We start from the raw sequence: 14277 nt of genomic DNA on the forward strand, positions 1-14277 counted from the left end.
TCAGACGGACCAACACACATTTTTTACCCTTTTCTCTCTTTTGATCCAGAATCTCCTCCACGTGAAAAACTTTGTCTTTACCCAACTGTACCTTCTGTAGTTCCGTCTCATAAAAGGAACCCTCTATAAGCTCCCCGTCATAATCTTTTAACTTGTAAACAGGGGGTATGCGAGGTAGACCTTCGGTAATGGTGAACACCTCATCGCTGTAACCTTGCTCATATTTTTTGTCGAAAACACCCCTCAATTTGGATATACGTACCAAGTCCCCCACTATGAATTTAAAATTTAAAAAAATCTTACGGCGAAGGGGGAACAAACCATTCAGATTTTTAAAGACTTTTCAGAAGACACCTTGTAAGGGCTTCATCCGTATACTCTTATGGTAGCTGTAGTTGTAACCCTTTACTAAATCTTGAACTATATCCACATATCTATGGCTCTTGTGAGCCGTAAAGTATTTCCACATCCTCTCCTTCAAAGTTCTGTTAAAGCGTTCAACAACTGAAGCTTTCAAATCCGAACCTGTAGCAAAATGTATGATATTGTGCTTCTTCATGAGTTTCTGAAAAGTATTATTAAAAAATTCTTTACCGCCGTCAATCTGCACTTTCTTGGGTGCTCCTCCGTCCTTCAAGATAGAGTCAAAGGCCCGGGTCACCTCTGCCCCGCTCTTATTTTTTAAGACCCTTACAATTGCTATTTTAGAGAAAATATCTATAACCGTTAGCATGTAGCGATTTCCATCATTTTTATCTGCAAGGGCCTGCATGTCACATAGATCCGCCTGAAACTGGGACAAGGGATGAGTAGAAACAACTATATTTCATGGAAATTGTTTTCACACAGGTTTATGCAGAGTGTAAGCATCCTGCTCTGCTAGCCATTCATTCACTTGAGCAGCACCCAACCTGCTACCTGTTTCTTCAGCTATGGCTCTATGGAACCTCTCCTTACCACCATAAGACCCTGGGTTAGGGTGGCTATAATAAATGTTTTTCAACGTCTGCTCCGCCATCCTTCTTGCCTCTCTGATGTACATTAACATTAATGAGCCCCTTTCATATAACGAGAACATTTCATTTTCATTTTGCCTTTTATTTTTGTAAACATTAAGTATTACGTATCCATACACTTCAGGATACGTAGCGGGATATTAGCACCCGTTTTCTCAATGACCCATGCATGCAACACCTTGTATACTTGGTTTACATTTAAAGGCTTATATCGCTGAATTTTTAATACATCCGTTATATAAGTATATAAACAATTATGATACATGTTACAATTAAACGGTGTTTCAAACAAATAAACTAAAATCTTCAACAAGGATGTTTCTAGTTCTTCAGAATCATCCACAAGACAGGATACCAGTTGTGTCCATTGCAGATTCTCGCCCGTATGTCTTACATGACACATGATTTGCTCCATTTTTAACACACGCTCTGCATTAACCCCGGTATTGTGGGTTGTGTAGAGCGATACATTGTTCACTTTATTTTCACTTTATTTTCAATAATATAATTTCAAAATATTTGTAAATTGTCTCTCAAAAAAAATGTCTTTATTCTCTCTAACATCGTATGCATATAGTTACCCATTGCTTTACATCTAAATAAAAAATATATATTCTTACTCGTTCTCTTGGGGTTTATTGAGCCAGAAAGTCACCACATCAGCCACCAAAGCCTCCTTGTATTTGTTGTCGTCCACGAGTGTGTGCCGGATTTCTTTGAGTTTCTCGTGGATGTAGATCACCTCCTTCAGTTCATGTAGGAAAGCCTTGGTTACACCGTAAACCCTGGGAATAGATGGCACAAGACCCATAGACTCCAGGGCTCTGACCAGCGAAGGTATAAACTGGCAGGACCACAGTCTTTTCACCAGCTCCTCAAAATGGTTGAAGAAATAGTACTGGGGTGGGTCATATAAACACGGATGTCGTCGTTGGCTGGGGTGATTGATCTCACAACTGATTCATTTTTCTCTTTTATACTCTACAATCACCACGTCTAAAAGTGTGGCTACAGAGGCCTTGATGGTGTCCACAAAAATAGTACTAACCACCCCATCAAACACATCCTCAGGCTGTGTACATGTAAGGGGTGTCGGGGGGCTTGCCTGGGGGGAGTAGAAAGGAGGGCTGTGAGGCATAGAGTCCTTAGGGTCTGGTACCCATGACGTATCGGTGTCCTGGTATGGTATATGAATATCCATGGTATATGCTGAAATGAAGAACCGGAGGCTTTATGGTCACCCCTTTTATTGTTGAACCAGTCCCATGGTATCAGGGCGTGGTTAACATAACAGCCACGTACTTAGTTTTCTTCAGGGGCTGACCCTTCTGAGGATGACCCTGCTTGGGGTTCCTTTGAAGCATAATCCTCAGGATTCGTATATATTATGCACTTCCTTAGCTGAACAATACTCTGCCGTGGTTGGCTCTGTACAAAAAGAGCATCCACTAACTCTAACATTTTCAATTCCATTATATCCCAACTTTTAAAAGGAATAAGCAAACGCAACCTAAAATCCCCAGTCAGGCCACCTTCACGGATGTTTTCGTGGCGTATTTTCTCGTTGCTGATATAGAACTCCACGCACCCACATGGAAGTCCATTCTTTCTTTGTATTTTCACCTTATGAAAAATTCTTCCTGAGGAGTCCGGGGAACCTTCCAATGGGTCTCGTAGCCCGTGAACAAGCTATAACCCTTTGTGATAACTCTCAATTCAGGACACACCAGCTTGCGAAAAACCTGCCAGTCTTCAAGCCTGTAGTCCACTCCTAAAGTCTGGTCGGTATATTTTTCTCCTTCGGCTACGGTATAGAGTTTCACTCTACAGGCCGGGTAATCAAACAGATAACCCCATAGTTGTCCATTAGACATCATCACTTGATCTTTCAACACAGTTGCGGGGGGTATTTGGGTTCTATACATATTTAGAAAACACTTTTTTGGCGCATTGTACATTGATGCTTTATACTCTTCCCTTTCTCTGTGTTTTAACCGAGGTCCTGCTTCCGTTGTTACAGTCATCACGTGTGTGTCACTAAATCCATGTTTAATTTCTTTAGTGTTCTGGGGTTTATCGAGGTCGCTTGTAGTGTTGACCTCGCTTACTTATAATGCGGCTGTCCAATACCCCCGGGCATTACTGTTGTCATACACAACAGCCCTAAGTTCACTACAACAGGGGGGATCATACTCTTACAAATGTTCAAACACATTCCCCAGTTCAACGAGGTCACTACACATCAATCGTCATGACAGCTTTACTCCAAAGGAACAGATGCACTATCTGGTTAAATATACTCTCACTCGATAGCGTGAGAACTTCTTGACAGGATGTACATATATGGGCACTCCCTAGAGAGCGTGAGAACGGAAGGCAGGATGTCCTGCAGGATGTCCATATATGAACAAACACACGTGACCCATAAAATAGGGTCATAAATCACACGTTTGACATGTGCCGTCTACTGTATCCTCTCTGTCACTCACCATGGTACAGTGGACAGTAGACCTGGTCTGGTTCTACACATAGACGGTGATGGTGAATCATATCAGATTGTGGAGAAGCCAACTTGATGAGTTTCTCCTGACCCAGCCCAACATCCCTATCAGTGCCCTCTGAGCTCTCCCCTCTCGTTCCAGTCTCTTCTGCAACACTGAGTGAGCTTCCCTGACCTCTTTCAAGTTCTGTCTCAGTCTCTCCATTTCTCCATCCTTCTCCTCCATATGTCTATCCTTCTCCTTCATCTGTCTATTCTTCTCTTCCATCTGTCTATTCTTCTCCTTCATCTGTCTATTCTTCTCCTCCATCTGTCTGCTGAACTCTCTCTGCATCTTTGTCTGTGAGATCATGATGTTCCTCTGTAACTCAGGTAGGACTATCTTCATCAGGTTTCTCTCTGCTTCAACTCTGGCCTCTCCTTCATAGATCTCCATCATCTCCTCTATCTCCTGTCTGTGTCTCTCCTCCATCTCCCTCCTCTCATTCTCTCTCTTCTCTCTACATCTCTCCAGCTTTCTCTCCATCTCCTCCCTCCTATCAGACTCCCTCTTCAGCTCCCTCTCCAGCTCTCTTTTCTTCTCCTCATCCCTCTCTTCTTTCACCTGTCTCTCCAGTTCACTGGTTCTTTCACTGAGTGTTCTGATATCTCCCTCATGTTCCTGGATCACTCCCTCTATCTTTATCAGAGAGTCCTGCAACTCCTTCTCAAGCCTCTCTCTCAAGTCTCTCTCCTCCCTCTGTTTCCTCTCTCCTCTCTCTCTCTGGATCTTTCCCTCCATCTCTCTAACCTGGTCCTCTGCCTCCTGGTAGGTCTGACTGCTGTAGAATCTCTCTCTGTTTCCTGCCACCATCTCCTCTACCTGATCCAGCAGCTCTGATACCTGAGTGCCATGGGCCCTGTCCTTAATGTTGAGGGCGTGGTACCTGCTCCCACTTTTCTCTACAAGCTGCTGGAGGTCCTGACTTCCTGCTTGGAGAAACTCCTCAATGCTCTGCTCTTTCAGGCCATCATCATGGGTGAATAGAATCACAGTGTGTTCCCAAAAACCCTCCCCAAACATCTCCTCTATTCTCTCCAGCACCCCTCTCTCCTCCCCCTTAGAGGGCTCCACTGGTATGACCAGGAGGAAGGCGTGGGGTCCCGGGGCAGACAGACGGACACAGAGCCCCACATCCTGTCTCATCTCCTCCAGAGAGAGTCCAGGACAGAAACAGTCTGGAATGTCCACGAGCACCAGCTTTCTTCCACACACGTCCCCCTCTCTCCTCTTACTCCTCTGGGTCACTGCAGTGGGGCTGGCCTGGGCCCTCCACTCCTCTCTGCCCAGGATAGTGTTTCCTGCTGCACTCCTCCCAGCCCCAGTCCTCCCCAGCAGCACCAGTCTCAGCTCAGACACACTGGGAGACACTGGGGAGTCTGGACTGCTGCTCTCTCCTCCCACTGCAACACAACACACAGCACTGATCACCACACTGACTCTCTGGAGGATGTACAACAGTGTCAAATATAATATAATCTACATCCATAACTCACTATGTGGAGGAGTTAAATTCATGCTGTTTGTCCTCCTCAGTGGAAGTGTGGGGTCTGTATCTGAGGTCTCTCCTCCCACTGTAACACAACATAGAGAACTGGTCAACATACTGACTCATCAGAGACACATTTAAAACATAGTATAAACAAACTACAAATACATTACACATCATAGTGAAATATAGATCATTGGAGAAAATAGAGAATATCAAGATTGATGACAGTTTGAGACAACATTGATAACTCACTAAGTGAAGGATGGTCCTCTATAGACTAGAAACAGTAGGAGATAACAGGACAATATTGATAACTCACTAAGTGGAGGATGGTCCACTATAGACTAGAAACAGTAGGAGACAACAGGACAATATTGATAACTCACTGGATGGAGGATCATCCATGCTGTCTCTCCTCCTGACTGGGAGTATGGAACCTGTATCTGACGTCTCTCCATGTTCTAAAATAATAGAACAACCATTTAGAATGGGAACATTTACCTCAGTGACACATGAAGGCACATAGACCTACTGAAGGGGAGTTCTGGGTTTCTATTGAAATGTTAAGTATCACATATCTCACTCACCAGTCATCTGGGCTGAGATCTCTCTTCTCAGTCTCTCTACCTCAGTCTTCACATCACATATCTGTTGAGCTGAAATAACAAAGGAGGACTAGGATCTGAATTCTGTGTTAAAGACTTTAGACAGAAATATGATGCAGAGGGGAAGTATGAAGTGATGGACAACAATATTCACAACTCAGTGGAGAGTCGACAATAACCTGAGAATTGAGGAAAGTACAGAAGACTAAATGTATTAATGGTGTGAATAATCTCACCCAGTTCAGCATTTTCATTGTTGACATCCTCCACCTGTTTGTCTCTTTCCTTTAACTGCTTCTCTCTCTCCTCTAGAAGGTTCTCTCTCTCTTCTACTTCCTGCCTCCTCTCTTTTAGTTCATTTACTTTCCCCTCCAGCTGTTTATCTCTCTCTTCCAGTACTTTGTCTCTCTCTTCCAGCTGTTTGTCTCTCTCTTCTACTTCCTGCCTCCTCTCTTTTAGTTCATTTTCTTTCCCCTGCAGAACTTTGTCTCTCTCTTCCAGTAGTTTGTCTCTCTCTTCCAGCTGTTTGTCTCTCTCTTCCAGCTGTTTGTCTCTCTCTTCCAGTAGTTTGTCTCTCTCTTCCAGTAGTCTGTCCTTCTCTCCCAGTCTGTGGATGCTGTCCTCTAGTTGAAGGTCTTTGTCCTGCAGTAGGACTCTGAAGTTCTCTACTTGGCTGTTCTTGTCCTGCAGGTTCTTTCTCAGTGCCTCTAGTTGAATGTCTCTCTCCTTTAGTTGCTTGTCTTTCTCTTCCAGTTGGTTTTCTTTCTCTTCTAATAGTTTCTCCCTCTGTCCCATTATCTGGTTCTTCTCCTCCAGGAGTCTCTCTTTATCTCTCACTTCCTGGGTCATATCATCCAGTTGTGTGTCTTTCTCCTCTAGTTGTTTCATCATCTCCTGTCTTAATATCTCTTTTAATTCTTTTTCCATCTTCAACTCTGAGAGAGAGCAATTAACATATTTAGTTGGTTGTTTGAATAAGTAATATATTAATTCATACCTATAAATACATTATCATTTGATGGAGGTGGTACAATTATGTGTAATTATTTCCTACAGTCAACAGTTATCTGAGCTGAACCAATCATCAACTGGTCTATTGACTATTTGATACATTACAAATGAATTAGTCTGAAAAACTGAATGACATCACTCATGTTCCCTGATTCAATCCTCTCTCCTCCAGACTCTCTCATACTTACCAAGGTCACCAGCTGATGCCTCCCTCTTCAGCTTGTTCTCCTGGGTCTCGTGTTGTAAATACTGTGATTCTGATCCTATGGTGTAAAACAGAGAGGTGAGGTCTGTGTGGTAGACTACATCACTATATACAGAACAAACAGGACCAATCACATTTCTCCTGTCACTCAAGCCTCCCTCATGTAAGGACTGTGGGAACCAATGAGATCTGGTTAACTTCATAAATAATGTTATTTTGTTATTGGCCTATCTCTGATCAAATGATTATGTTCATTGTTAGTGATAACCAGCATTGGGCTCTATGGCAGATACAGGATATTGTGTCAGGAGGCAGGGTTCTATGGAATATACATTCAGTAGAATTTGAAGAACATCTGACATCTTTATCCAACCTACCTTGAGAACATTTGGGGAGAGTATTGATAAATGTAAAGAAACTGATTTCATTTGTAGCCTTGAAGAAGACACACTGCTGTTCACAAGGCCTGTAGTTTTTATAGTATCAGATTAACACTCTGGTCTGTTCTTTGTCTTGTGTTATTGGTTGTCAATAAACAAAACAAACAAATAAGTAATTACTCACCCCATTCTGATCATCCATTATCGAAGATGGAGAGTCATGAATAATGATCATGTAAAACAGAATGTATTAGTTATTATTGTTCTTTGAATTTCTGTCTCATTACATAATTTAATGAAATACCATACATCATATTGATATGACTGTTCATCACATTCATTACTAATGTACATCCAGGGAAAGGGATGTAGCAGCACTACTATGTGAGCAGTCTGAGAATGACTGAATGCTTCATAATAAGACATCAAGCTAAATGCAAGCTGATTCTATTTTAATGTTAATGTGTGAAATGTTGAGCTATATGGCAGATATATTGTGGGAGGTTTATGGTATTGCTCCTGATCATCCATTATCCAAGATGGAGAGGAGTGAATAGTGATAATGTATAACAAAATGTATGAGTTATTACAGTTACATTCAATCCAATTTCAGTCACATTACATTATTCAATCAAATACCATACATCATATTGATATGACTGTTCATCACATTCATTACTAATGTACATCTAGGGAAAGGGATGTAAGCAGTGCTACTATTGGAACAGTCTAAACATCACAGAATGCTTCATACTAGGACATCAAACTGAATTCAAGCTGATTCCATGTTCATTTTGGTGTGTGAAATGTTGAGCTCTGTGGCAGATATATTGTGGGAGGACTATGTGAAATGTTGACCTCTATGGCAGATATATTGTGGGAGGACTATGTGAAATGTTGACCTCTATGGCAGATATTTTGTGGGAGGACTATGTGAAATATTGACCTCTATAACAGATATATTGTGGGAGATCTATGACATGAAAATTCAGGATAATTTGAAGAACATCTATACATCTTAATCCAACCTATCTTGAGAACATTTGGGGAGAGTATTGATAAATGTAAAGAAACTGATTTAATTTGTAGCCTTGAAGAAGACACACTGCTGTTCACAAGGCCTGTAGTTTTTATAGAATCATATTAACACTCTGGTCTGTTCTTTGTCTTGTGTTATTGGTTGTCAATAAACAAAACAGACAAATAAGTAATTACTCACCTGATCCTAATCATCCATTATCCAAGATGGAGAGTCATGAATAATGATCATGTAAAACAGAATGCATTAGTTATTATTGTTCATTGAATTTCTGTCTCATTACATAATTTAATGAAATACCATACATCATATTGGAATGACTGTTCATCACATTCATTACTAATGTACATCTAGGGAACGGGATGTAGCAGCACTACTATGTGAGCAGTCTGAGAATGACTGAATGCTTCATAATAAGACATCAAGCTAAATGCAAGCTGATTCTATTTTAATTTTAATGTGTGAAATGTTGAGCTATATGGCAGATATATTGTGGGAGGTTTATGGTATTGCTCCTGATCATCCATTATCCAAGATGGAGAGGAATGAATATTGATAATGTATAACAAAATGTGTGAATTATTATAATTACATTCAATCCAATTTCATTCCATTACATTATTCAATCAAATACCATACATCATATTGATATGACTGTTCATCACATTCATTACTAATGTACATCTAGGGAAAGGGATGTAAGCAGTGCTACTATTGGAACAGTCTAAACATCACAGAATGCTTCATACTGGGACATCAAACTGAATTCAAGCTGATGCCATGTTCATTTTGGATGTTCAAAGGTTGACCTCTATGGCAGATGTATTGTGGGAGGACTATGTGAAATATTGACCTCTATGGCAGATATATTGTAGGAGGACTATGTGAATGTTGACCTCTATGGCAGATATATTGATCTATGATCTGAAAATTCTGGATAATTTGAAGAACATCTGACATCATAATCCAACCTACCTTGAGAACATTTGGGGAGAGTATTGATAAATGTAAAGAAACTGATTTAATTTGTAGTCTTGAAGAAGACACACTGCTGTTCACAAGGCCTGTAGTTTTTATAGTATCAGATTAACACTCTGGTCTGTTCTTTATCTTGTGTTATTGGTTGTCAATAAACAAAACAGACAAATAAGTAAATACTCACCCATTACTGATCATCCATTATCCAAGATGGAGAGTCATGAATAATGATCATGTAAAACAGAATGCATTAGTTATTATTGTTCATTGAATTTCTGTCTCATTACATAATTTAATGAAATACCATACATCATATTGGAATGACTGAATGCTTCATAATAAGACATCAAGCTAAAATCCAGCTGATTCCATTTTAATGTTGGTTTGTGAAATGTTGAGCTCTATGGCAGATATATTGTGGGAGGTTTATCGTATTGCTCCTGATCATCCATTATCCAAGATGGAGAGGAATGAATATTGATAATGTATAACAAAATGTATGAATTACTACAGCTACATTCAATCCAATTTCATTCACATTACATTATTCAATCAAATACCATACATCATATTGATATGACTGTTCATCACATTCATTACTAATGTACATCTAGGGAAAGGGATGTAAGCAGTGCTACTATTGGAACAGTTTAAACATCACAGAATGCTTCATACGAGGACATCAAACTGAACTCAAGCTGATTCCATGTTCATTTTGGAGTGTGAAATGTTGACCTTTATGGCAGATATATTGTGGGAGGACATGTGAAAGGGAAAGGGGGAAACCTAGTCAGTCGTCCAACTGAATGTATTCAACTGCAATGTGTTTCCGCATTTAACTCAACCCCTCTGAAATGTTGAGCTCTACAGCAGATATACTGTGGGAGATCTATGATCTGAAAATTCTGGATAATTTGAAGAACATCTATACATCTTAATCCAACCTACCTTGAGAACATTTGGGGAGAGTATTGATAAATGTAATGAAACTGATTTAATTTGTAGCCTTGAAGAAGACACACTGCTGTTCACAAGGCCTGTAGTTTTTATAGTATCAGATTAACACTCTGGTCTGTTCTTTGTCTTGTGTTATTGGTTGTCAATAAACAAATCAGACAAATAAGTAATTACTCACGTATTTCTGATCATCCATTATCGAAGATGGAGAGTCATGAATAATGATCATGTAAAACAGAATGTATTAGTTATTATCATTACCTTCAAATCACCATCTGTCACATGATCCTCTCAAATACCATAGTGATGTGATATACATCAGAGGGGTATGAGTGTTCATCACATTCATTACTAATGACAATCAAGGGACGTGACAGTAATGTTGGAATGGTTCTAATGCTTTAGGACAAGCTCAAAGCTCAGAGTGATGGTAATATGCATTGTAACTAGTTGATATTCAGAATGAATCTAGTCTATTCATCTGTAACTCCTACTATGAACTCCTACCTACATGAGAACGTAGAAGTGTTCTGTACAGGGAAAGAGACTGGTTGTTATTGTTGTTGTTTAGGTGTTTAGAAACATTACTGGAGTTCTAGAACACTTACCTCCTCTGACCCATAAACCCACTGCAGCCTCCTCCTTCTGTTCTCCATGGATGACCTGACATATGTAGTCTGCTGTATCTGACTCCCTGCAGTCTCTCAGCCTCAGAGACACGTTGCCTCTCTCCAGCTCCTGGGTGATCAGACTCACTCTGCCCTCATAGCCACTCCTCTCTGTCACCTGGCCATTCTTATACAGGTAAATACACTCTGTCTCTTTAAACCACCTGATCGTCGTGGCAACAGCACTGATGCCAGGTGAGAGGTGACAGGGGAGGGTGACCTCTTCACCAACATCAGCCCACACATTGTCTTCTGAGGTGAGTTTAAACTGAGCTGTTCAGAAAGAGAGAATATTTCATGTTTAATGACATCACCTGTGTCAGGAACACAAATACTCTCAGTACATTTATAAACACAGCTGAATGAAAAACTACAATAGACATACAACAACCAGGACCATGTCAATTGTAAAATACAACACACACAATCCCAGACAGACATATTCATTTGAAGGAAAGTATATATGTCATAGAAGAATGTGATGCTACAATCTAGAATGATATTATCCCATTTGTTCCCACATCTTTCCCAGACATGCCACTATGCAAATCTTATGCCACTAGTAAGCCTGACATGTCATCCATTTTGATTATTTATTTATTTATTTTAAAGTATGTTTTATTCTTGGCCATAACTGTGACAGAGTGCTCTGTCTATAATAACATGAACAGATATTTACCCCTATTCCTCAACCTCAATATCTATATACCTCAGCCCACTTACCCACACACCTAAACTCAATGACCCACACACCCCAGCCCTGTTACCCCCATGCCCTAACCCTGACACCCACATGCCAATACCCTCCAATCTATACAATCAAGTACAGATACAGGCATATCCTGGCCCTAAATGACCTGTGTGTTACTCAAGACCCCAGTTCCTTTGCCAATACACCTCATCCCTGTTACTTTCCTATCTCAGCCCTGTTACCCACTTTCCTTAGGCCTGTATTCCCCAAGTCACCAACAGTAACCTATATCCAGCTATTCGCTGCCCACCCCAACCCTGTTATCAACATGTTTTAGTCCTGTGACATCTGACCTGTATACACTAATCATTTCATAGATAAACTAATATTACAGTGGTATAACACATGTGCCCCAGCCCCAATCTCTTTTTTATACCACAAACGTTGTTGCCAGAAAGGATTTGAATGGGCAATAGACATCCATCCAGCCCCATTACCTGTATGAACCTTGTGTATCCCTACACCCCATTATAAACCAGGGAAATCCATGGGCATCCTCATATAAAACAGGTCTACCCCAGTGTCCAAGCCTCAACATTCATACTAACCAGGTCTACCATTGTGCAAGAGACACTAAACAAACCTAATAACATTAAATATCTGTCACGTCCTGGCCAGTATATAAGGTTAATTGTTTTGTAGTTTGGTCAGGGCGTGACAGAGGGTATTTGTTTTATGTGGTTCAGGGTGGTGTGTTTGATTAAGGGTGTTTGATTTAGTATTTCCGGGGTTTTGGTTTATAGTCTGTTTATGTATTTCTATGTCTAGTCTGGTGAGTGTGTTTCTATGTTGGTTAATTGGGATTGGGACTCTCAGTTGAAGGCAGGTGTTGTCTATCTGCCTTTGATTGAGAGTCTCATATATAAGGGTGTGTTTGTGTTTGTGATTTGTGGGTGATTGTTCTGTGTAAAGCACTATGCTTTGACAGACTGTTAGTTGTTCGTTTTCGTATTTTGTTATTTTTGTATGTTCATTTTTGTAGTGAATAAAAATCAAGATGAGCATTCACGAACCTGCTGCGTATTGGTCCACATTTTCCGATGACGATTTCGTTATATCGTCAGAGGACGAAGACAACCGTGACAATATCACTTCAATTATTATACTAATTCAGTTTATGGGTCTATACATGGCCAACTCCCCCTGAAATAACAAAATATGATGTTTTACAGTAAAAATCTCTGATTTAACATCAGTAAAGGTTAATGGATAATGGTAAAATCATCTGTAACATCATTTTGATCCAGTATATCCTGAACCAAACTCAACTTAAATCTACTGAAGAAAGAAAAGGATCTGCTATGACTAAATATATACAATAAATTAGAGGCACTGGAGTTTCCCATTAGTCAGAAATGATTGACAGGTAGCCTAGCACTTAAGAGCATTGGGCCAGTAGCCGAAACAACGCTGGTTTGAATCCCTGAGGAATGTTGATATGCCCTTGAGCAAGGCACTTAATCCTAATTGCTCTGGATACATATTTTATTTATTTAATGAGGCAAGTCAGTTTAGAACAAATTCTTATTTACAATGACAGCCTACCACGGACGACGCTAGACCAATTGTGCTCCGCCCTATGGGACTCCCAATCGTGGCTGGTTGTCATACGGCCTGGAATTGAACCAGAGTCTGTAGAGACGCCTCTCACACTGAGATGCAGTGCCTTAGACCACTGCACCACTCGGGAGCCCAACTAATTTGTTGATATGAACAACTTTAACTTCTCTAGAGCCAGTAAAGTACAAAAAGTTTATTTTGTTCCGTATTGTGCCCGACTGGATTAAATGGGTTCTATAATAAAGAGATGTTTGGAGGGAGAGGTCACTGTGGAGCAGTAGAGCTGTTTCTCACAGACACAAACTCAGCTACAACTCCTCATGTTACAAACATATTTCATCCAGACACACATTTACACATAAAGACAAATAAAACCACAAACCATTTCATTTTCAATAGTTGGTTTAGTTCTGTTCTCCCAGATACATGAAAGAAAAGTTAATCATTAATTATAGCATGGCGACTTACTGTGAATTCTGGACTCTGCCATTTTAACTGCAATAAAAAGAGAAAACATTCATATTTACATCATTACCATTCATCAAATTCTCTCTTTTGCTCAATCACACAGATACAAACATCACTTCCTCTTTCTCCAGTCCTCATTGTTTTAAAACAGGACTGCTGTGTCTAGTTTGGAAAGTGAAATATACTGAGATCTCCTCTTACCTTTACTGGTCTTCACGTCCTCCACTTCACATTCAAAATAGTTGATTTAAATCCATAACCACTCTAATAGTCACTATATGTGCATATCTACATGTTTTTACAGAACAATCTACACCTCAGGTCTATACTGAGACACAACTTTCACCTTCACCTTTGCACAGGTACTTGGAGTAAACTCCACCCCCTAGCCTCTCTGGTTAATAGAAAACCCAGTCACAAAGTCTAAATTGTCTATAGGACTATCGTAAAATGTCACAGAAACAAGAATGTACATTTCTGATATTAATTTAAGTTTAAGGTTAGGCATAAGGTTAGCAGTATGAGTTAGGGTTAAAATCAGAATTTAAGAATGTAGCTCAGTTGGTAGAGCATACTGCTTGTAATGCCAGAGTTGTGGTTTCAATTA

At 40.2% G+C, this 14277-nt stretch overlaps 1 protein-coding gene and 1 long non-coding RNA gene across 3 annotated transcripts; one reads left to right on the forward strand and one right to left on the reverse strand.

The window, feature by feature from the left end:
- Positions 1–1077: 1077 nt before the first annotated feature.
- On the reverse strand, positions 1078–14048 carry LOC115165124 (trichohyalin-like). Of its 2 annotated transcripts, XM_029718160.1 has the most exons (10): positions 13872–14048; positions 13671–13697; positions 10832–11164; positions 7434–7439; positions 6853–6927; positions 5890–6588; positions 5636–5704; positions 5435–5509; positions 5053–5130; positions 1078–4959 (listed from the first exon to the last, which is right to left on the reverse strand). In XM_029718160.1, the coding sequence occupies exons 2-10, from the start codon at positions 13690–13692 to the stop codon at positions 3563–3565; spliced, it is 2754 nt and encodes a 917-aa protein (XP_029574020.1). In that variant the 5' UTR covers positions 13693–13697; positions 13872–14048; the 3' UTR covers positions 1078–3562. The 2 variants fall into 2 exon arrangements, with proteins under 2 accessions (XP_029574020.1, XP_029574021.1); XM_029718161.1 differs by lacking the exons at positions 5435–5509; positions 5636–5704.
- On the forward strand, positions 7687–9435 carry LOC115165153 (uncharacterized). The gene is made up of 2 exons (XR_003870078.1): positions 7687–8101; positions 9092–9435. It is a non-coding gene; the product is annotated as an uncharacterized LOC115165153 (long non-coding RNA).
- Positions 14049–14277: the final 229 nt, after the last annotated feature.

This window comes from Salmo trutta, chromosome 27 (genome assembly GCF_901001165.1).
Source record: "Salmo trutta chromosome 27, fSalTru1.1, whole genome shotgun sequence".
Taxonomy (NCBI): domain Eukaryota; kingdom Metazoa; phylum Chordata; class Actinopteri; order Salmoniformes; family Salmonidae; genus Salmo; species Salmo trutta.